A 24,137-nucleotide genomic window follows, 5' to 3' on the forward strand; every position below is an offset into this window, starting at 1 on the left:
TTGAGGCTGGGCGTGGTGGTGCACGCCTTTAATCCCAGCACTGGGGAGGCAGAGGCAGGCGAATTTCTGAGTTCTAGGCCAGCCTGGTCTACAAAGTGAGTTCCAGGACAGCCAGAGCTATACAGAGAAACCGTCTCGAAAAACAAAAACAAAAAACAAAAAAAAAAAAACAAACAAACAAAAAACTTCCCTTTGAACCTCATGTTCCTTAAGCAACGTTGCTTAAATATTCTTTCTGGCCAACATATGGCAAGTATTTCATTGGTGCTGAGCTGAGAGACCAGGTGGTCTCCTGTAGGTGTAATGTTATTGTGCATTGTGTGAAGATTATCCTTGTATAATTCAGATGCTGATTTCTCAGCTCCCATATCTAGTTGCAATCCAGACATAGCATTGTAATGTTTATTTCAAGAGTCTCCTGTTTTAATATTGTGTAAATATAGATCCTCATTTGTTCTCTGACTGTCAATAAACCTGATCAGCCAATCGCTGAGCAGAAGAGAGAATAGGACTGGATTTCTGCCAGTCAGGGAAGAGGGAGGGAGAGGAGAAAAGAGGAGAAAAGAGGGGAGAGGAGGAGAGGGGAGGGGAGGGGAGGGGAGGGGAGGGGAGGTCCTAAGAAGTCACCATGGGAAAAACATCTGAGGCAGAGAGAGCTAAAACAAATATTAAAATGCTAGTATTATGGGGATTTTTTCTGGGAGTTAGTCAGAATGGATTAGAGGTTTAGAATAGATTAATAATTGCTCAGCTATATGTTGTAATCATAACATAAGAATATAGTCTCTGCCTCAATAATTTGGGATTAGAGAAAGACTGTCACCTCTTTGAAATTATGTTAACAGTCTCCAGCTATCATGCCATGCCAGTTAAATCCATGTCAGCGCCTTTGCAGTCAGTAGAGCAGGGAGAAGGACGGTACCTTCTATTTGAAGTGTAACTCTTCTGTCATGCCACCCTCCTGCTGCCTCTCACAGAGAGGTTGTAGGGGTCCAGAGAGGCCCATCCAGTAGCCTGTTCCACATGGTTTTGAGTCTTCCTTCAAACATAGATGAGTGTGGCATTCCATTCCAAGGCCAAGGGCTGAGATAGATATGAGATTGTAATTATTAACACCTTTGCCTTGACAAACAATCCCAGCTATGTGCCTTGCAATAGAGCTGGGGCAGCCTGGGGCAGCCTGGTCCTCAGAGAGCTTCTAGTTGTCTCATTGTCATCTCTGGGCTGGAGGATAGGCTGAGAGTTCAAAACCTTAGAAGTTCTTTTTCCAGGATCACTGCACGTTTTGATGAAGAAGTGACGCTCAATGCACCCCGGGAAACGTAGTACCTGCTTGCCCACTTGTTTTTATTTCTTACTCATTTATACCTATTGTGTATTGGTAGGCTCTTTCTGTAGCCCAGGCTAGCCTGGGTCCTGTATATCTTTCAGCCTCTCTGGTGGGGTGATAATAGGTGTAAGCCACCATACCAGGTGTTGTTTAGTTATTGTAACATAATGTGGTCTGGGAGAAAGAACTGGCACATAAGGGTTGGCTCTCTGTTATTGCCACTTGACCTTTGGCAAGTATGTTACTCTCTGTGCATCTTAGTTTTACCATCTGGGTAATGGAGACAACGGAAAGGGGCTGACAGAATGTATACAAATTGCCTTGTTCTGGTACTTGCTCGGAGACTGTGTTCCAGATGACTCCACAATTGTGTATGTGTCATATATCATGGGGTTGTTGGTTTTGATTTTGATGCTGGGGATTGATCTCATGACCTTGTGCATGCTAGACTAGCAGGAAGAACTGATCCAAATAAAAACTTTACACTGGCTCTGGGGATGTAGCTCAGCTGGTAGAGTACGCATAGAACAATCATAAATCTCTGGGTTTGAACTCTAGTACCACATAAACTCAGAACCCATAAACCAGGGAACCCCAGCACTTGGGAGATAGAAGCAGGATAATACAACTTCAAGGTCTTCCTCAGCCACGTAGTCAGTTCAAGGTCTGTCTGGGATCAATGAGAACCAATCTCCCACAAACAAAACATCTAAATCAAACCAAGTCAAACTACTTTTCAAACTAAGGCAGGAGGATTTCTCTGAGTTTGATGTTATACCACCACCACACCACCAGACAATGACCACCATCACACCACAGCACTACCATACCATACCACAGCACTACCACACCACCATACCACCACACCACACCACCATACCACACCACCTCACCACACCACCTCACCATACCACACTACCACATCATAACACCAGTACACATACCACCACACCACCATACCATAATACCACTATATACACCACTACCATACCATACCATACTATACCACTACCATACCACTATACCACCATACCACACCACCATACCACACCACCATACCACACCACACCACCATACCACATCACCATACCACACCACCATACCACACTACTATACCACACTACTATACCACACCACATCATAACACCAGTATACACACCACCACACTACCATATGATACCATACCATACCACTACCACACCACTATACCACCATACCACACCACCATACTATACCACCACACCACATCACCATACCATACCACCATACCACACCACTATACCACACCACAATACCACTATACACACCACCACACCACCATACCATGATACCACTACACACACCACCACCATACCATACCATACCATACCATACCATACCATACCATACCATATCACACCACCACAACTTTTCAGTGACCAAAATATGCTTTGCCTTTATGCTCAGGTTCCGATGCGAATGCCAGCACCATACCTGTGGAGACACGTGTAACCGCTGCTGTGCAGGTTACAATCAGAGGCGCTGGCAGCCTGCTGGTCAGGAGCAGCACAATGAGTGTGAAGGTGGGTGCTGGTGTGAAGCCAACAAGTTCTGTGTTCAGAGGAGAGGAGCCCTCTCCTCTCTACCTAAGGACTGATGGCAAGTGTGTCCTCAGGTCACAAAGAGAACCGGATCGAGTCAGCTTTAGTGACTCAGTTCTGTTTGGTATAAGGTGTCCCCCCTCCCCCCTACTTATGTGTTTCAGACTTCCAGTGGATGCTGAGGTTAGGGATAGTGGCCACCTTCGGGTGGGCTATGTGCTTTCCTATATACACGGTTATGAGAATGTTGAATTTATAGATTGGGCACAGTAAAAGATGAACAGCAACTAATAATAAATAGTGTTGTGATGACAGCGGATTGTGATAACTGGCCAGCACTGCCATGTTTGCACTTGAGAGCCTTTATTAGGTAAACCAGGGGTTAACAAGAACCTAAGAATCATTCGCTGATCTCATCACCATCAGGAATCCAGACGACTCTTGGGCTGGCACCAAGCGCTTGGAGAGGCAGGCTGCACTTTTGCTGCACTGCCAACAGGACACACAGTCTGAAACACAAACTGTTTATTTCTGTGACTCTGTACTTGATATCTGTAGACTGCAGGCAGCTCAGCTATAGAAAATGTAATCATTGATGAGAGGGAACTGGACACAGGGAAAATATCAAGCCTAAGGGAGACGGATCCTGAATTCAGTTATAAGAAGAGACAAGACTGATTAGTAACGCGCAGGTACTTTCCTGTTTGGCTAGGGCTGAGTGTTTTAACAGGTTGGTCCTTCCTGTATACTAAGAAAACGCTCTGCCTTTGAGCCATACACCCAGAAGTCTTAAGTGCCACGCAGCCACCTTGGCCGTTTCTTAGGGTGTGGCAGCAGATGGGCTGCAGCTGTCTTGAGAAGAGAGGAGAGTGATGGTTAAACCTGACACATAGTAGGACACTGTCATGGATTAAATCACATGGAAGGGGAGAGAGACAAACAAGATCTGATTTTAACAGCAGAGGTAGAAAGTTTTAACAGTGTAGCAGGATGTTAGGAGGTGGTGGTTTTGACAAGCAAACACCAGGACATGTTACTGTAACATGCGTTAGTTTCTTCATGTGTTACTGTGATTCAAACACCAACACAAGCAACTTAGGAGGGAAGGCCCCTCCTTACATCTTCACCTAGATAACTGAGTTCTGAGAAACATACATGTTCCGACCATACACTGAGCTCTCACTAACGTTTTAATCACATAGCTTAGTGGCTGTGCGAGGCATGCTGTGACTAGTCAAGGCTAATTTTATGTCCTGATCTTTTTTGACTGATGGTTTAGATATTTTTGACATTCTTCCCCAATCACTGTGAATTCTTTGCTTTCACTCTTGGTGGCATTTAATATCATTTATAGGAATTCAAGGACTACAGTAAAGGTTGGTTGAGGGCCACTGTGTGCCTAGGACCAAGTTCTATCACAAACACATACAAGCCCATCTTCATAGGATATATAGTCAGCCAAATGAATTGTTACTTATCTGTAATTAGATATTAACCTAATTCCTTTTTTTTTCCATTCTACATAGTCCTGAAATTAAAAGTTTAGACCATTGGCTGAGAGTGTAGAATTTGGAATCAAAAGCCTGACTTCTGGCTCTTCTTGTTTATGTGCTTGTCGCTACGGATCATCTTGTAACCTCTCTCCACCTCAGTTTTCCTATCTGTGGTATGGGGAGAGTGGCACCTACCTTAGAGAGTAGATTAAATAGGACAATTCACATAAATGTATCTCATGATATATAAAGAGCTGGACAACAAACAGTTTGTAGGAAAACCAGCAGTGGCAGTAGTCCGTGTACATGGCTGACTGGTGTTGGAGTCACCATTGTTATAATTATATATCTTTTTAAAAAAGAGAAACCTTTCACTTACTACCAAACAAAAGGAACTATAAAGTATATAATATTATATAATAATAGCCTTAGTGTAAAAAAAAATCCCTGTAATTTTCCACAGAGTATCCCCAGTGTTTCAGAATAGACTTTATTGTAGGCCACAGCAGAGATCCTGTCTGGGAGATCACTAAATGTTGCATGGCGGTTTGACCAAGAGTGCTTTGTTCCAGCCTGCAACTGCCATGGGCATGCTGTGGACTGCTACTATGACCCAGACGTGGAGCACCAGCAGGCGAGCTTGAACAGCAAAGGCGTCTACGCAGGTGGAGGGGTCTGCATCAACTGTCAGGTGAGTCACCTCTTCAAGTAGACACCAACCTTGGTGTTGGCCTTAAAGCCCATGTCCAAATAGATTCATGTGGGCAAACCAGTCCTACACTTAACGTGAAGGGGTGAACTTGAAAGTACAAAACCAAACCAACTGTAAGGTCTTCTTATTCCACTTGTATAAGGCTTTTCGTAAGTGGTCCTAAAACAGCTAGAGTTTATGTGGGGAACTTAAGCCTTAATCCCCACTCAGATAGATAAAATTGGTCTGTTATTAAACATGGACCCACCTAAAGCTAGAGCTATAAATGGTTTAGAAGAAACCCCAGAATCCCTGTGAGATTCAGAAGCTGAGGGAATGATCCTCATGGAAGCTATAATCACGAAAGATGAAGAAATCAGATCTCATTGAAAGTCAAAACTTCTGCTCACCGGAGACACTGAAGAAGGCAACTGGGCAAGCTGCAGACAGGGAGGGAGTATTCACACATGTCAGTCTATCAGGTGGGCAAGCTGCAGACAGGGAGAGAGTGTTCACACATGTAAGTCTATCAGGTGGTTAGTAACCACAATGAATAAAGACTGCAGGCAACACCCAGTTACGCACAACACTGAAACAGACTCTTAAAAACGTAAGTACATGAAGCCGGCCAAGTATGCTTCAGTCAGGAGGGCAATGACAACGAAAACCACGGAGGTGCATCTCCACCTTTCACCCCGATGGCAGTCATTAAAAAGCGTGAGACGTCGAACAACTATGCACACCATCCACTGTCCATAGCAATGCAACATGGTATACCATGGCTCTGGCAAAGGCCCAACGGTTTGTAAAATGCAGCGAAATGTGCCCCTTCCTACACTGTGGTAAATCCCACTTGCAGTTTATCTACAAGAAATAGAAATGCTTGTTTTCAATCATTTAGAGCAGATAATGTGAACAAAGCTCAAAGTGGAAGTAGCCTTGACCATCAGTAGTAAGATGGAGGGACAAGACCTTGCTTGTTTGAGAATACTAAGGAGCAAAGGGGCCTTGGATTGATGCTGTGTTATAGCACTGAGAATCTTACAAGCATGTGGATTGTACAAAAGGCTGGTGTTGCCTCACAGCCATTGGCATAGAATTCTGAAATACCAGATGAGTTAATAGAGAAAACCCAGCATGTGATTGGCTCTTAGGAGGTGGTGGTGGGAGGGCTGTGAAGGGATGTGGGAATATTCCGAGGTCATGTGTTGTTCTATACTGAGATGAGGACCTGAGTTTCTATTTATTTATTACATCCCAATTGCTGCCCCCTCCAGGGTCTCCCCCTCATAGACTCCCTTCCCATGCCCCTCCCCTTCTTCTCTGAGAGGGAGGGGCCCCTGGGTATCCCCCCAGAATTGAATGTCTTATTTGTGTGTATCTGTCTGAACTTGATGAATGTATTAAGAGTTTTGTACATATCAAATATACCATGTAACTAAAGAACAAAAATCATAAGCATATATTAAAGTCCAGGTAATTAAATCTATGCTTCAGTATTCAGTGGAAGGTGATTGCTGCTGGGAACAATAATCTATAGGTGGGGCTTGTATGGCTGTTCACTGGGACACTAGAAATTTCCATAACAATACTGAGCAGAAGAGAGAAAGGCAAGGCTTCAAGAACAACTTGCCGGAGCCAGCTTCTTCTTGACTTGTTCCTTGTGGTCCCACTGATAGCGACAGTGTAGCTCTGATGGCTATTGGGATGCTGCTTAGAGCAATTCTGTCTCTTGTTAACCAAAATGAAGTTGAACCTCCCCTCTGAAGACCGGACTTTCTGAGTAAGTCTTAAGCTTGGTCCCTAGTTGTTCACATACATGGTGAGGTTAATAAATGTTGGTCTCCTATTCCCGAACTGCCTCTGTTTCACACAAAGAGATGGATCCAGAATCAGAACCTATGATTCTGTTCTACCCCAAATCCTACAACACACAGAAAAGATATTTAAAAAGCAAAGTGCACTCTCGATCCAGAATCCATTATAAAATGAAATGAGGAAGGACTGTTGTTTGAAAAGACCAGCAATTCCAAAGGACTTGAGAAGGAAGCAAACAGAAAACACACATACCTGGCAGGGCACGTGACCCTCAATGTGGGAGGGTCATGTAGCCATCCCTGAGAGGCAGTGGAAGGAGTCGATTGTGGGACTGGAGTCAATTCCTAACACTTTATTAAAATTTATTAAATGACCTGTGCTGAGCATAGCATGTTTTCAGACTTGATATTATAAGTATTTTAATTTCCCGAGCCAGCCTATGACTTCAGTGCAATTTTAGGACTTTTGTGAAGATGGAGGCAGATTCTAAGCTTATTGGTGGAGAACAAACGAGATTGGATAATTAGAAATGTGTAAATATGGGGAGACCCATCTTCTGAGGGGTAAAACTGTTGTAAATCTGTAGTTGGGAATGGATTTGGCACAGGGATTAGTCTGACAGAAACTAACACAACTTACGCCAGTTCATGGGAATGTTACAATTTGATTTTAAATGTCATGCCATTTATGACAAAAAAAAATGATGGACATTTTATAACTTGTTTTGCAACAGTTGGTTCTTCTCTTGGGGAAAAATTTAGCTGTGTATCTTATGCCACGTACACAAGAATGTTAGAGTCTTCCCTGATAAAGGAAGAGAAGGGACTACAAGGCCAGTCAGAACTCATACCTTACAGAAAATCCTGTCTTCCCAAAATGCAGGAATTGGCTGCTTCCCCCGTTTTTGTTGAGTACCCACAAGTGAAATATGATGAATTACCTGCTGTCATCTCAGAGCACACAAGAGGCTATCCCTAGAGACCTTCACATAGTCAGTTTGTACCACTGTAACAAAATACCCAAAACTGGGTAGCTCAGAAAGAAGAAACTTACTTTCTGAGACTGTAAAGTCTAAGACCATGATGCTAGTAGGTTGAGTTGTCTGGTGAGGCTCCATCTCTATGTGGAAGGCAGAAAGCTAAAAGGGCCAGATTCTGCAAAGTCTCCTTTCTATTGCCTTTAATCCACACATAAAAGGCAAGCCTTTGTGCTAATCACTTCTCAAAGTCACCACCCCTTCCTTCCCTCTATACACTGACCGTTGTATTTAAGCCTAAATTTAGATTCTTATCCTGAAGAGGAGTCGGCTCCCAGAGCAGACATGGTCACCATTGGTGTGCAATTGTTTTATTCCTTGGGTTTTCCATTTTAATTATTGGGTTAGGTTGTGAGATAGTCAAAGTAAGGTGGCCAGTTTCCTGAGATGCAGCATTTGAGTAGAGGTCTCAAGGAAGTAAGGGGATGAGTGGGGCATCCGTTGAGGGCACTGGAATAACTGACAGACAAAAGGCCATGGTAAGGAGCAAGATTCCAGGGTAGCTGGAGGAGAAGGGAGCTGGGAGAGGAATCAGATCATTCCAGAAAGACACCAAAGTCTAGTTCATGTGGAACTCTTGTAAGGAAAATTCATTTCCTTACAAGGGCAGGGTGGCCAAACAATGGACCTCTGCATGTGCTTGTTATTCACAGACATGGAAGATAATAGGGTACAGACATGGAAGATAATAGGGTACAGTCAGGAAACAGTGCAAGGGACAGAGTTAGTGTTCACTGGAAGAGCTCTCTGGAGGAATGCAGATGGCAGACACTCAGAGCAGAGCCTGGCTTCTAGGTGAGCACTCCATAGACTGTCTCCCTGGGCCCAGGGAGGTGGCACAACTGCAGTATTTGCTGGGCAGGCATGAGGGCTTGGATTGGAGCTGTAAAACCCACATGAAAAAGGCAGGTGCTGTCTTAATGGATAAAGGCACTTGTAACTCAAGCTTGAGGACCTGAGTTTAATCCCTGGAGTTCACAGTAGAAGGGAAGACCCAACTCTGGAAGGCTGTCCTCTAACCCCTATATGTGTACCATGCAGCGGATGCCATTGCGCTCACTCACCTGGAGTCTGGGGGGAATCCTCCGATGTTAAGCCATTGCAAGCACAGCTTCAACCCCCAATCCTCCCAGCAGAGCTGCTTCCTACAGACCTCGGCTATAAACCTGAGAAGCCATCTTGACTCTTGTGTCTTGACTTGCTTGTAGTCAGTCCAGCCAGGAACCTGTTGTCCATAAACGCAATAGTGTGAGCTGCCCTCAGACTGTGGAGGTCCTAGAAAACCATCATTGTTCTATCTGCAGTGTGTTGCTGTCTCTTGGTGTTTCACTGCTAAGCATGAACTGAGGTAGAGAGCCAAAGCTGCCCACAGAGAACACGTCTCATGACCTAATCCATTGGATTGCAAGCAGAGGTTAGCGGGAGGTCCTCACAGCAAGCAGTGGAGAGGAAGGCTAATCGGCATTTGGGTGGAAGACTGGGTGGGCTCCAGCTGCTGCTTATTTGCCCACAAGGTTCTGATGTGAATGTTAAGCTAGAGAGGTGGTCAGCATAGCATGGTTTTGACCTCAGCGTTAAAGTGGATTCAGGTTTTTAGCCCACAGGACAGGAGTGGTAAAAACCAAGGGTCTGAGATTAATAAAGCCCTGCAGGGGAAGGGCACAGATGCGGCCTTTGCTCTCCCGTGTTTCTGTGCAGGTTCTGTGGTGACCGCATTGGATTTGTTCTTGTTTGACTTGCTTTGGCCTACCCTTCCGTTTGCAGTACTCTGCCAGTGCTTTCCCACGTTGGAGGGAGACAGACCCATGGCTTGTATTTCTTGGAAACTGATGATGTGTGCTGGGTAATTGATTTTGTGGCAATTATAAAGGTTAATTAGCCATGGACTAGGAAAAGCCACCTGACGCTGAACTGAGCTCTGCATACGCTTACGCCTGCACCTCGTGCCCACTGTCCACTCACACGATAGAAATGCCCTGGGAATAGTTTCACAACAAAGACACAGATAAAATCAGAATGACTACAGACAGAGATCTCTATATGCCTTCCTTCCAAAATTAGAAAAACTCTAAACTCGCATGTACCGTCTCGTTCTTGAGTGGTAGTTATCCAGTCATTGGTTCCTCTGAGCAAAGCTATAGGAGCTGGCCTGAAGCTATGGGGACATGGAGGGTTTTTGTTTTTGTTTTTTTCCTTAGTCAGATGCCAAGTCCATTGAAGCAGTTTTTGTTGGGAGAGGGAAAAGCCAGGCCTGCTCATTTATTGAACCTTTCCTTGTTTCTCTTTCCCTTGTGTGTGGTGGGGACTTCAGAGCCAAGGCGAACTCAGTGTCCTGTGACACATTTTGGGTCCTGTGATATTTTATATGACAGAATTATTTCTGTGGCAGATTATCACAGAATAAAGAGCTTCTCTGGTACTCTTCTTTCTAAGTTTTTTTTTTTCCTTCAATAGCACAACACTGCAGGCGTGAACTGTGAAAAGTGTGCGAAGGGTTACTTCCGGCCCCATGGAGTTCCGGTGGATGCACTGCATGGATGCATCCGTAAGTTTCATGTCAATTTTGTGAGCATGACAGGCTGTGTGTACCACCCTGAGGGCGTCATAGGCTTGGGACCAGCTGACGGTCTTGGTTCCCTTGCCTACCTGGTGTTGGCTCTGCTTCTCCCTAGTTGTCTCAACTCAGACAGCTCAATGTTTTCTCTGAGCCCCAGAATGCTTGTATGTAAATGATAATGATAATAAATATTATTTCATAATTATAGGTGAAACACTATCAAATGTATCTAGGCAAGCACTTAATTCATTGGGTCGATCACTATTAAATCTGCAATTAATATTGCTTCTTTCATTTTCTACTGGTTTGATGTGTTTCTATGATCTCCAATAATTCCAACTTTGTCATAATTAGAATCAAAACAGTATAGTATTAAGTCCACAAAGAATTAATAATATTCATAGTGTTTAGCTATAGCTTACTACGCACGAGAGATAGCCTGAGCCAATGGGCAATGCTAAGAAGTTTAGGGGAAAGTCTGCTTTTGGAAGTACAGTGAAGAACTGGTTTTTTGGTGTTTCCTCTTAGCTTGCAGCTGTGACCCAGAACGCGCAGATGACTGTGACCAGGGCTCAGGCCACTGCCATTGTAAGCCAAATTTCTCCGGAGACTACTGTGAGACGTGTGCAGATGGGTACTATAATTTTCCATTTTGCTTGAGTAAGTATCCAGTGTAGAAGAGAGTCCTCCTATGTGCCCCATAGGTAGCCTCTGGGTATGAATAGTGGGGGGCATGGAGGTTATGAGGGGCTAGAGACTGATGCATAGATGCATCCATAAGTCCCATGTTGATTTTGTGAGTATGACGGGCTGTGTGTACTGCCCCGAGGGTGTAGGTTATATTTACATGAAAGCATTTCTCTAAGTTGGTAAGACGTATTTTAGAATTGTGTTTATCTTGGTGTTGTACCACAAACATTGCCATTTTAATAGGTCAAAGGTCTCAGATGCTAGGAAATTCATCTTGATAGCAATCCATGAGCATGACTTAACGGACCTAGCATGTCATACTATGGGGGTTTGGGGGACAAGGAGTATTTCCTTTTTTCTGGTATATCAGAGGGCAAGGTGTCAGGGCCTTCACTTCCTCCCTCCGCCCCCACTGTAAAGATCTGAGTGAACATTTTAACATCTTCATGAGGCATGTATATGTATATGCATATGTGATAGGTGCATATAAATAGTCTATCTCAGAAGAAGTGTGATACATTCTGTCTTGGAAGAATGGGGACCTGGGACCTGTCCTGGGCTCTATGCTGCAGTACATACCTGAAGTTCTAGAGTAGTGATTTAAATAGCAGCCATTTTCCCTGTGGAGATGGTCCTACTTTGGATAATCAAATATATTTACTGGAAACAATGTCTTAAGCCAATGACATGACTGTGACTATGGGAGTGGAGCAGAGCAGAAATTGTCCATGCTAGTTTAGTGGAAAAAATAAGAAGGCACTTCACTTTTTTCAATGGAATAAGCAAAAATTCAGGAGAAAAACTTAGTAAAAAAGACATTTTTAAAAAACTACTCTCAATTTTAATTAAAAAAAAGCAGTAAAACTTATGTTTAAAAAATCTAAATTTTATTTGTGTTTAGGCATCGCTAGCTACTCTTTGCACATAACTGTTATGAGTGACTTAGTGATTGTAAGCACAAAACTTCAGCCATCTCTGTTTGCTACTCTACAAAGCAGCCTGGCTTCAACCAGAAGGCATGTTGGCCACAGAGAGCTCCAGGACCGTTCCCTGAGTCAGTCTCTACATGCTGGATTTCACTGAGGGAGGAGGCCCTTGTCCCTGCTCAGTGTAACTAAGTGGTTCATGCTACAATTTCCTTAACCTTCCTTTGTGTTTTAAAATAAATTACTTTGCAGGAATTCCAGTCTTTCCCAACTACACTCCAAGTCCAGAAGATCCAGTGGCTGGCAATATAAAAGGCAAGTAGCGCCGTTTTGATTTAATGTCGATGAAAATATTATGTTCCATTCCCTGTCTGGTATCTGAGCACACTGCCAAGTCCAGGTGAAGTTCTGGAGTTGTGTGGGGCTTTTGCAGGTGTCTCCTGGCCATTCTTGATTGTACTCTATCTTTTGAAAGGGCACTACCCAATTCAAGGACGTTGGATAGAGTCTGGATTATAGATTACTAGTTTGCTCAAAAACCTTTCATAGTAGCCTGTCATGCTGGCCCCCTGTTCCCCCCACAGGAACTTGAGTGTGAGTTCTGTCTGGGAAGTAATCCCAGGGAGGAACAGGGAACAGGAGAGAAGGGCTTGGGGGGAGCCGCGGCACAGGTACATTAGCCAGGCCTAATGTACCTGGGCTACACACCACTGGACGATTTCAGGAGATGTAGCAAGACTCACCTAGTTGAAGCCAGGGAGGCAGTGACCTTAGTACCTTGGGGAAAGCTACTTCTACAGTTTGTCCTGTAGAAGGCTGGGGAGCACTGCAGCCACAAACGGGTGCCCTGGACAGAGAGCAGCAGGTGTGTTTACGAATCATCTTTTTGGTGTAGAAAAGTGAGTTGTTACAGAGTATTTGGCGCAGCACCTACAGAATAATCATTTGTTCCACAAGTTTCCCTGTTTTTATCAAAACACTAATCTGGCTTCTAAAAGCTTATTAGTGCACAAAGAGAAATTCTAAGAATTCTGAGAGCTTCTATTTCTATGGGGTTTGCTGGGATAGAGGTGGGGACTCAGAACTCAAACAACAATAATATATATATTAAGACACACACACAAGCACACATGCAAGCACACACATACCACACACACAAAACAAGCAAAATTATGTTTCCATTGTACTGCTTTGCATTCTGTTGCTGGACCAAGATGTTAGATAAATCAATTTATAAGGAGGAAAGTGCATGCTCTGTTGGCCCATGTTGCTTTGGGCATGTTGGGGCACAGTGTATGGGGGGGGCCTCAGGGCAGCTAGGAGACAAACAGGAAGAGGTGGGGTCCAATTTATTCTTTAAGGACACATCCCAGTGACCTCAATTCTTTTAACCATGTCCTGCCTGCCCCTTAAATGTTCCACCACTTCTGGATAGTGTCTTGCCCAAGGGTACTGAAGGCCTGATGCCTGGTGCTCATGACACTAGGTGAGGTGTGGGCAGGGCATGTAGTTTATAGTGGTTCTTAACCAGACATGTGCTTTAAGATCCTTTGTTTTAAAGGCAGGCACACGCACACACGTACACACACACACACACACACACACACACACACACACGTACACACACACACACACACTCACGGATACTCACCCATACACACCCCCACATACACACACACACTCACCCATACACCCCCACATATACCCATGTATATACCCCCCACACACGCATGCATACACCCCTACACATGTATATACAAACACACAGGTGGAAGGCAAAGTCCAACACTTGAGGTTTTCCTTTGATCTCCACACAGAGGGTAGCACAGTTGCACCACCCCCACACAACATGCATACACATTACACACACAGCATCTCGTGCCAATGTTATAAGAATGCACTTACAATGTATATATAGAATTGTTGTTATTAGTTTTGATGCCTTATAGAAATATATAGTATTAGGTATTATAAATACTCTTGCTGTCATTTAAAGTGTATAGAGAAAATACACACATAGGTTGTGTCATTTGAGCTGAAGAACGTCAGCATCTAGGGACTTTAAATCCATGAGGGGTGAGGGGGTGCCCTGTTGGTACTAAGGAATGACTACATTTTTGGAGAGTAGACTCCAGTCAGGGCACTCTATGCAGATCTGACTTTTCTTAGGCTTCTCTTTACCTCACAACTGGATACTATTAGGGTTTCTAGATGGGCAGACATGTTATATTTACTTGAGCATTATCACTAGGAGGTAGATGTGTCAGACACTTGTCTACGGAATCCCTTTAGAAGCAATCAAGGGAGGTCTATTATTTCCTTGGAATGGGTGCTCAAGGATCAAAAGTGTGCAGATACCTCTGGTCCTCCAAGTTCAAGGAACAGTAAGAGGGAAAGCCAAAAGCATCCAAAGCCCACATGTCTAATTTATCAGGGAAATCAAGGCAGTCTGGGCGGACTCTGTAGAGCAGCTCATTGGAGTGCAGACAGGCCCAGGCCTGTTTTATTACTAGGGGAGAATCCCTAAGGAGATTATGAGAAGGTTTACAATTTCCCATCCATTTTGTAAGGAAGAGCTGCTTGCTATTGTCAAGGTCCTAAGTCAGGCCAGGGACTGGGGCTAGCAGATGTGTGCATGCTTTCTTGGGGACACCCCTCTCCAGGCTGGGCATTTTACCTGGCAGTTGGGCTGGGCTATCACTAAGGGCTGGAGACCTTGCAGCCGTGGCTTGGAGATAGACAAATGGATAATGATAGCTCCTCCTGGGGCTCTGCTGATAAAATAGAACTGGAGGGATGATGTGTATGAGGGAGTTACAGGCTCAGCTCTGGAGCCCAGTCTCCATTCATTCAGCTTTGATGAAGAGCTGCCCACTGCACAGTCCCTGCTCCCAGGAGCTTCTAGGAGCTCCCAATCCACAGGAGATGTGGACAGGTAGACAGTTAGAAGAGCAGGAAGATCCATGAGCAGGAAGAACCCAGAGCTAAGAGAGCAAGGTCTATCCTGCAGCTGGGTGACTGGGAGGAAAGAAGGAAGGAAGGGAAGGGAAAGGGGAAGGTGGATGTAGGTGGGTAGGAAGTCTGGCTTCCCCAGGACAGGGAGGAAGACATTTGAGATGAGTATTGGAGTTTAAAGAACAATTAGCTAAGCAGAGAAGCAATGAAGAAGACACATGGGGAGAGAGGTAGGAAGGGGATGGCAGGAAGACCACTGGGCTGACTGTGAGTATGGTAGAAGTTTGGGGAACATGGGAACTCTGAGGGGATGAGAGAACGATCTGAGCAGATGGATTCAAATATGCGAGTTTGCAGCACACAACCAGGCCTCATGGAAGGGCACTATCACCACTAGCAAGCACCGCTGATCTGTGCATTCATGACGATAATCTCACAGCAGCTAACTAGAAAACATCCCGAGCAGGGTGCATCTTTTTCTAGTTTGTGTGACTTGTGGTGGCTTGGAATATTTGAAAAGCTCTTCTCTGTCACAAGTATGAAGACTTTGGGTTGTGTCCTGAGGATCTGTGTCATCACCAAGGGACTTAACACTGGGAAGTAATTTGAAAAGTAGGAAGTTTGACAAGATCACTAGGAGCACCAGCATGCGGTGAATTCGGAAGGGTGCTAAGGGTGCAGAAGCTTGGAGATGGCTCAGTGTGTGAAGACACTTGCTGCCAAGCCTCATGACTTGAGTTTGATATCTGGATCCCACATGGCAGAAGGAGAGAACTGACTCTCTACCTCTGACCTCTTCACATAAATAAAAAATAAATGCAACAGTAAGACAGACCACTGATGGCCTCCCAGGTTCCCAAAACAAGACAAAGAAGGATGAGGCTCTGAACTCTAAACTCTCATAGGAGATAAGGATTCAAGAGACTCTTCTGAGAGGAAATGACTTCAACCTAGCGAAGAGATGGGGATTTTCTTCCTCCTCCTCCTCCTCCTCCTCCTCCTCCTCCTCCTCCTCCTCCTCCTCCTCCTCCTCCTCCTCCTCCTCCTTCTTTCTGTTTTAGTTATAATTGGAATTCCCTGAATTTGGATGCTAGGGAAACTCCAATCTCCTCAAATTCTCCAGTGCCTATTTTAACCCCAAGGCTGTAACTCACAGTGAAATGTTCCCCTTTGTGTGACCTTCTCAGCCTGCAGAGCTGTGTCCGTGGTCTCCTATGTGACTCCAGTAAGAAGCTGACAGGGTGGTACTTGGTCCAGTCTCAGCTCCAGGCTTTTCTTGTCATGAATGTGCATTTGGTCCCTTCTGTAGAGGAAGAAAGACTTGGTTCTATCCTCCTAGATCCTGTGGCTAAACCTCAGCTAAACCAGCAGAGGCAGATTAACAGGACGGTAGATCTCCATGTGTGCACAGCCATCTCCAGAAAGAACGAGAGCCAATGAAAGTGCCAGGTCCCCAAACTTGCAGAGAACAAAAGATACAAGGAACAATAGATTGTGGCAGTCTGACAAGGTCAGGGAGCCTGTTCTGGGGCAGGGAACTGTGAGACAGTGGTTAGGAAATACACAGGAAATAAAGGAAGCCAGGAGCTACTTCTGCAGATTTGTTTGTGGGGATTGGTTTCAGTCAACTTCCAGTCTCTGGCCTTGAGCCTGTTCTTTTCTTGGCTCAGGAGGGTACCTTTCTCATGGGAAGTGGCCTGGCCTGCTTTAGGTAAATGGAGGAGGACAGTCCTTTCTGGAACTGCTGTCCAGTGCATTCAGCTCCAGATAATCTGTGTACCAAAGTGGCATTATTCTGTGTCTGCAGGGAATGAGTTTCAACCCCTCCTCTCAGATAACCCAAATCTGCAGATGCTTATGCCTTATATAAAATACACATTATTCATGTAACTTATACACATCCTTCCATGTTACCACATTGCTAAAAATATATAAAACAAATGCTATTTAAGTTGTTAGCACTATATCATTTAGGATGGCTGTTCTCCACCTGTGGGTCCAAGACCCCTTTGGGGGTTAAGCAGCTTTTCATGGGGGTCACCTAAGATCATTGGAAGGCACAGATATTTATATTACAATTCACAACAGTAGAAGAATTACAATTTGAAGTACTAATGAAAATAAGTTATGTTATGGTTGGGGCCACCACAACACTAGGAACTATATTAAAGGGTTGTATTAAAGTATTAGGAAGGTTGAGAACAAGTGATTTAGGGAATAATAATAAAATGGAGTCTGGACATCCTCACTACAGACACAGTTGCTTCCTGAATGATTTCAATCCTTAGTTGGTAGAGTCTGAAGGAATGGAGCCTGCCACTACAGAGTCAACTCCATGTTCTAAACCCCCACTCCCAGAGCTCTTTTTGTCAAATTAAACAACTATCAGATTTAAGTGTGAACAGTCAGAGGTCATGAAAATACTGTAATGTTGTCCAGACTTCCTCTTGTATTTATTCCTAATTATTACATTAGAGAAATGATTCTACAAGGTTGTCATTCACTTTTTATCTGAAAGGTAAAGGGTTTAGGGCAAAGGAGAAGAAGAAGAATCTAGAAAATTTAAGATCATTATCTAGTTTTAACCCTTGTAGAGAAATTTTCCAATATACACGATGAGTCCTTCTTTTGTGAGTAGAAGGACTCAGCTGAATTTCAGCCTGTATAGATTTAAATGTTAATATAACATAGGATTTCAAATGTTTGTTGTATGCAACTGATTTGAATATGCACCTTAATGTAGAATAGACCTGAAACTTGCTTTCAAAATTGTTTTCAGTTTGCATTTTTAGTATAATAAAATAAATTTTTTGTGTGTTTGTTTTTAAATCAGGCAGACTTGGGCACACATACTGTCTTCCTGGCCCTGTGACCTACAGTAAGCTAGCATTTCTGAGTGCCGATTCATTTTCCTTTGTCCATAATTAGTATTATAATGATTTATAAAAAGAATTATTTTTCAGACAACAGTGTTAAATTACTGTTCAGACCTGGAAAGGTGAGGATGTACCTACCTTTTATGTCTGAGTTCTGACTGAGTGGCTTACCCTCAGCATAGAAAGACTATTAACCCCTTCCTGTCCAGGGCACTGAGAGAAAGAGGAGGGGCAAATCCGTGTTGTGCTCTGAAAGGGAGTGGGGCGAGCCATAAGCTGTGACTGCCTGTGGCTGCCTGTGGATCTGACCTCTGACCATTGGCGATATCCCTTCATTGGGGATGGAGGAATGTCTCCCAGTCAATCCTTATCCCAGCAAGACTGAGTGTGCAAACATTCAGACATAGGCCAGGTGACATGAAACAGACCAGCATGCCTCACTGGCCCCGTGGGAGCTCCTGGCTGCCCCTCCCTTCAACCTACTCCAGGGATCCAGGGACTCTAGACCCACCAGTCATAGCAAATGGGGCATATCTTGGAGCTTCAAGACTAGAGCAAGGAGCCACAGGCCAGGGCAGCCCTGCTGAGAGGGTCACCCACACCAACTCATGGCTGAGTTCCTCAATGCCTATGCTCCAGGTTAGGGCTGCCATCCATGAGGCTAAGTGTTACTCTCTGTGTTTCTGTATGTATGTTGAGCACAGTGGGACTGTACCACCTGCTCTGGGGTCAGGTTATACAGGGGACTCTGAGCCTAAAACAGGAACCCAGGCAAAAAGGGGTCAAGGGCTCTGGTTCCCGTTTTCTCCCTCTCTTCCAATATCTCTACCCTCCTTGGGCATTATAAGGAATTTGTGATGAATCACATGGGAACTATCTTCTTCATATTCCTTTTTGGGTACCCACATAGTTGGTCCATAAAAGGGGCCCCTTGCAGGGCTCCAGGCATAACACATATGTGCTTGGGCCAGCCGACATAGTGTGGGAAACAGTACTTAGTGATCTAGTTTTCTGCAAAACCAGCCTTGATCACCCCCGAATCATTGTTGATGACCACAGGCTGGTTAGCAATGATGTCAGAGGGCTCCAAGACCAGACCTAGCCAGTCCTGCCCAGCAGATGGGCTGCAGGAGGACCTGGGCAAACAGGAATTCCAATGTGACAATGCGCCAATGCACCCCCATGTGCCCTTTTCTTTGACTATAAAGTGAATACTTACCTTACGAGGGTCGTGCTTAACTTTGTTATTCATTCATTCATTCATTCATTCATTCACAATGGAGTCAAACAAGAAGCTTGTTTTTGAGAAATGTCATTGACTGAGAAGTATCTGGTGGCATCTGGGTCCCATGGTAGTGGCAAAGGGTTCAAACCAACAGGGTCTTCACTCCTCTGCAATGAAAGATCACTCCAAACATAGTAGTCTAACAACCAAAGGTCTTTCCTTCAGGTCCACAGCCTGCTAGTAGCTTTGATGTGCTTTGCTGGGGGTCTGTGTTGGTAGCTGGCATCTCTCTGTGTTACCTTCATCCTGGAGGCAGCCTGGCTGGGCTTTTCTGTGGTGCTTTCAAGATGTCCATAGAGTGAGAGCAGAAGGTGCAAAGCCTGTGGCAACCTTGACTCAGAGGTCACAAGCCAGTGGGCTGCCTCAGTCTCCTGTCACCTTCCAGTGAGAGAGTTCTAAAGCAATGTGAAAGACAATCTCAGGTGAGATGGAGACTAAGAAGCAGAGCAGAGCCTGTTTACACAGACAGGAAGACCTGGAGGCCTGGGGAGTGCATGTGCACAGACAGTTGAAAGACAGGACATTCTAGACAGAGGATACTGTGGTCTGAGCAAAGGCCCTGAGGTGGGCATTTATTGTTATATGTATTGGCAGTAGCCGTTTTGCCTGGATGCTTCCTGTCTGGGACATTGTGTAAAGCAATCACATGGAAATCTGGGAAGCCAAGTTGGCACACTCTTTGAGACTGGATTTACGTTGCTTCCTCATCTTTAAAATAAATAAATAAATAAATAAACAAATAAACAAATAAACAAATAAGTAGAAGAAGGAGCTGAAGAGATGGTTGTCAGTGAGCGCCTTCTTCCAAGCAGAAGGAGCTGTTCAGTCCTCTATAATCCACACAAAATCCTGGGTACCCTGTCACAGGCCCGTCTTAGCTAGGGTCTCCATCACTGTGATCTAATACCGTGACCATAAGCAACCTGGAGGACAGGGTTTCTTTCCTTTGACACATCCAGGTACAGTAACTTGGAAGGTGTTCTCCCAGAGATATGTGATGATCGTGGCAGGAGCCTGCTGTGCCACCCTGGGGTTGAGCGTCCCCAGTGTGACTCCTGAGGATGGCTCCTAGCCATCCTCACCCATTCAGTCCATGGCTGAGAAAAGGCAGTGGAGGCAGAAGCTGATGCAGAGGCCACAGAGGGGCGCTGCTGACCTGCTTGCTAGGTCTGCCTTCTTATAGAACAGGACCACCTGCCTCGGGTGGCCACACCCACATAGACTGGGCCCTCCCACATCAATCAGTAATTAGGAAAATACACCACAGGCCTGCTTACAGGCCAGTCTGAAAGGTACTCTTCCCCAATGACTCTAGCTTGTCAGGTTGTTATAAAAGTAACTGGCTAGATGCCTATAGTCTGAGCCTCCGTGAGAGGGGAGGCAGGGACTGTCAGATCTGAGGAGCTTCCTGCATGTGAGTTCAGCCTACTTGGTGAAGTTCTAAACTAATGAGAGACTCTGTCTCTAATGAAGGGTGAAGGCATTTGATAAGTGTGAGAGCACGTGAGCGCGCGAGCGCGCGCGCGCGCGCACACACACACACACACACACACACACACGAGAAAATGTAAATACATTCAATTAAATTTCTATTACATAGAAATCTGTTAAATGAAAGTTCTAGCATTTAGAATGTACTAACTTGTAAGAAAAAGAAGCTTTTTTTTATAGGTGTAGGTGTTATAATTATTTTACAAACCTGGGATGTTTATAGATAGTACCTATGCCTTTCCAAGTCTTCATTTCGTTTCCCTTTACAGTGTTGTCTTAAGTGTTAAGAAGGCTGACCAGCCATAAATCTTTCACAGTCTCTGTTACCTGGGAGAAGCATGAAGTCTATTTGGGCACAGTGGTCTCTCTGACAGTCTCTTTCTTTGCAGGGTGTGACTGTAACTTGGAAGGTGTTCTCCCAGAGATATGTGACGATCGTGGCAGGTGCCTGTGCCGCCCTGGGGTTGAGGGTCCCCAGTGTGACTCCTGCCGCTCGGGCTCCTATTCATTTCCCATATGCCAAGGTAAGAAGATAAACTGTAGAAATGCTGATCCCTGCTTCCCAGGTTGGACTCCCAAGGGAGCACAGATAGGCCTCTGTCAGAGCCTCATAGCCTGTGGTTTAACCAGCTTTATATGTGGGTGTAACATTTACTGTCCACTAAGACCATTCCTTTTCCCACTCTGTCCTCCCTCCTCTATGGTAGTCAAGTACCTGGACTGTGCGTTGTCACCTTGGGTTCAAGTCCTGGCTTTGAAGAGTCAGTGGTGTGACAGTTTAGGACCCTGCCAGGATAGGAGAAGAGGCGGGGCTGGCAGGGTGCCAACAGCCTGGATGTCTCAAGCAGTCCCTATCTTTGCTGAAATCCTGGAGCGCCTCTGGCCCTTTGTCCGCACTGGAGCATGAAGAAGCAGGTCCTAGTATCAGTGAAGGGACCAGTATCAGTAGCCACTGGGTAGATAACCTTTGCAGAGAACGAAGGCCAAGCCAGCAAAACCATGAAGCTTCCCCTTTCTCATGTCCTTCTATGTAGGCGGCTACGGAAAGGTAGCATTTAAGGTGGGTCTTTACTCATCAGTTAAGGCCATCAAGACAATCCCTTACAGCAGTCCCGATTGTTTGAGGGCCACATGTGCATTGATGGGCCAAGCCTCTGGTGCAGAGGAGCGGCTTGCTTAAGCATGGTGTTCTTCTATGCTGCTCTGCCCCCACTTCCTCGGTGTCACTTAAAGAGTCTGTGATCCTTTCCTTACATGTCTGCCTGCCATGCTCCAGACCCTCCTCTTTCCTCCTTCTGCTCATGGACTGCTCTCTCATTTGCTGTCAATTCTCAGCCTTCATCTCTCTTAACCACAGAAGGTCTCAGCTGTCCTATTCCCATGTTACCTGGCAGCTATGCAGATGAGAATAGGGGGAAGGCAACCATGTATTTCTCTACCTTGACCTGAAGCAGAGATGCACACTCAAAAGTGAGCCCATGGACATTTCCAATGGGAGCACAGGCTGGCCCATCCGAATCCGGACCCAGTGCATTCTGTGACAAGCTGCTTGTGTGGATTAGTTAGGTAACTTTGCCCCCGTACACGATACCAGTTTCGGGTGGTGAAGCGTTAGAGCATCTCCAAGTTGCAGATTCCTTTGTTTACTTACTTTGTTGCTTTAAGCCTCAGTAAGTGAGGAGCAAAGCGGAGGCTGTGGGAGGCAAGGCTCCCGGTTCAGATGTCCAACAGGGTCCAAACCTACAGGGACTTACATGTGCTATAGCTGAGAATGTGAGATGTTCAACTGCACCACAAGAGCAAAGCTAAAGGACCAGTGCTCCAGGATGGGACCACACTCTAGACAAATCCTTCTTTCCTCCTTTTAAGTTGACTTGAGCATCTTGTCTCAGCAACAACAAACTGACTAGCACATTTTGCTTACTTAAAAACCAGGCTGGTAAATAAGGAGATGACTGGAGTTAGCCAATCAAAGGGGCGTGGGCCTTTGGCCACGTCATTCACAGTAACCAGTGCGAACAGAGAGAAGGGTGGGGTTGTTTTATCCTGTGGTCCTCTCCCAAGTGTTAGAATGTGCCCCAAGGGCAGGGGTTAAGAATACTCAGCTTTAACACTGCCATTTTCTCTTAAAAAGCAGCTCCTGGCCTGACTGGCAGCTGTTCATTCAGTAGCAGAGCATATAACAGTGTTGCTTATTCCCTGTTTTAAATGATTGGAGTCATATAGATGTAGATGTAGATGTAGGTGTAGGTGTAGGTGTAGGTGTAGGTGTAGGTGTAGGTGTAGGTGTAGGTGTAGGTGTAGGTGTAGGTGTAGGTGTAGATGTAGATGTAGATGTAGATGTAGATATAGATATAGATATAGATATAGATATAGATATAGATATAGATAGATATAATGAATTTGTCATCTTGTTTATTTTTCTACCACAGTATGTTTGGATGGCTGCTTCCAAGGCGTTGGTTCCCAAGCTGTGGGTCGTGACCCACTTTGGGATCAAATGACCCTTTCACAGGGGTTGCCCATGACCATTGGAAAACACATATGTTCACATTTTAATTCATAAGAGTAGCAAAATTACAGTAGGAAGTAGCAACAAAAATAATGTTATGGTTGGGGGGTCACCATGACATGAGGAACTGCATTAAAGGGTCACAGCTTTAGGAAGATGGCTGAGAATCACCAATCTAAGGTTTTCCAAAGTCTTTGGAGCTTACCGGATGGATCAAAAGGACTCGAGGTGCTGAGTGGCAGGGCTATTGGAACATTAGCAGACTGGTCCCTGCTTTGTGTGTTTGCTGTCAGCCCTGTTGGTCTCTGTGGTTCCAAGTGGAGAGAGAGAGGCTAACAGAGATGGGAGGTGACTGGTGCTCTCGCCGACCCCTCTTCTCTGCTCTTCCTCTGTTCTGCTCATAATGTGAGGACGGAGGGGTGTGGCTCAGACCTTGGCACTCAAGCTGCAGTCTTGTTCTTGTATTTTCTATCAGTGGGAGTAGTGGGCACTCACGTGGTCCCCCTTCCCAGAATCCTGCAATGCTCATTAAATAACTGTTGTTAGACTTGGATAGGAACAGACTGTTTATTCCAGAGGTGGTATCCAGTCTACCCTGCAGTTTGTTACCTAACGTTTGGAACATTCTGGAAGAATTTGAGTTTGCAGACGTTCAGTTTCTGTCCTCTTGTGCTTGATTTTTTTCTTTTTAAAGATAAATTCTGTATCTATTGTTAACTTGTACACACACACACACACACACACACACACACACACACACACATACACAAACACACATTTGTGCCCTGGGAGCTGGCCCTCTCCTTTCACCGTGTGGGTTCCAGGGATTAAACTCAGGCCACAAGGCTCCATGACAGGTTCCGTTATTGGCTAAGCCATTGCATTGGGTTTTTATGT

The 24,137-nt window shown here is 45.0% G+C and overlaps 1 protein-coding gene and 1 long non-coding RNA gene across 9 annotated transcripts in view; one reads left to right on the forward strand and one right to left on the reverse strand.

Moving 5' to 3' along the window:
• The window catches only part of Lama3 (laminin, alpha 3), a 249,597-nt gene that overhangs the window by 75,347 nt on the left and 150,113 nt on the right, over positions 1 to 24,137 (forward strand). For all 5 annotated transcript variants that reach the window (XR_003952502.1, XR_385977.4, XM_006525685.4 and 2 more), the window contains exons 7-12: positions 2,777 to 2,892; positions 4,976 to 5,094; positions 10,403 to 10,493; positions 11,034 to 11,165; positions 12,374 to 12,436; positions 21,118 to 21,252. Coding sequence is in view for 3 of the 5 variants with exons in the window: in XM_006525685.4 (XP_006525748.1) it covers positions 2,777 to 2,892; positions 4,976 to 5,094; positions 10,403 to 10,493; positions 11,034 to 11,165; positions 12,374 to 12,436; positions 21,118 to 21,252 (656 nt within the window). In the remaining 2 variants the exon portion in view is untranslated. The remainder of the gene's footprint in view (positions 1 to 2,776; positions 2,893 to 4,975; positions 5,095 to 10,402; positions 10,494 to 11,033; positions 11,166 to 12,373; positions 12,437 to 21,117; positions 21,253 to 24,137) is intronic.
• Positions 796 to 16,499, reverse strand: Gm36232. 4 transcript variants are annotated; one of them, XR_877184.2, is made up of 4 exons: positions 12,865 to 13,716; positions 9,013 to 9,173; positions 5,505 to 5,585; positions 796 to 1,083 (listed from the first exon to the last, which is right to left on the reverse strand). It is a non-coding gene; the product is annotated as a predicted gene, 36232 (long non-coding RNA). The 4 variants fall into 4 exon arrangements; XR_877185.2 differs by lacking the exons at positions 796 to 1,083; positions 12,865 to 13,716 and adding an exon at positions 16,231 to 16,499 and having other exon boundaries at positions 4,878 to 5,585; XR_386053.3 differs by lacking the exon at positions 796 to 1,083 and having other exon boundaries at positions 4,878 to 5,585; positions 12,865 to 13,711.

This window comes from Mus musculus, chromosome 18 (genome assembly GCF_000001635.26).
Source record: "Mus musculus strain C57BL/6J chromosome 18, GRCm38.p6 C57BL/6J".
NCBI lineage: Eukaryota > Metazoa > Chordata > Mammalia > Rodentia > Muridae > Mus > Mus musculus.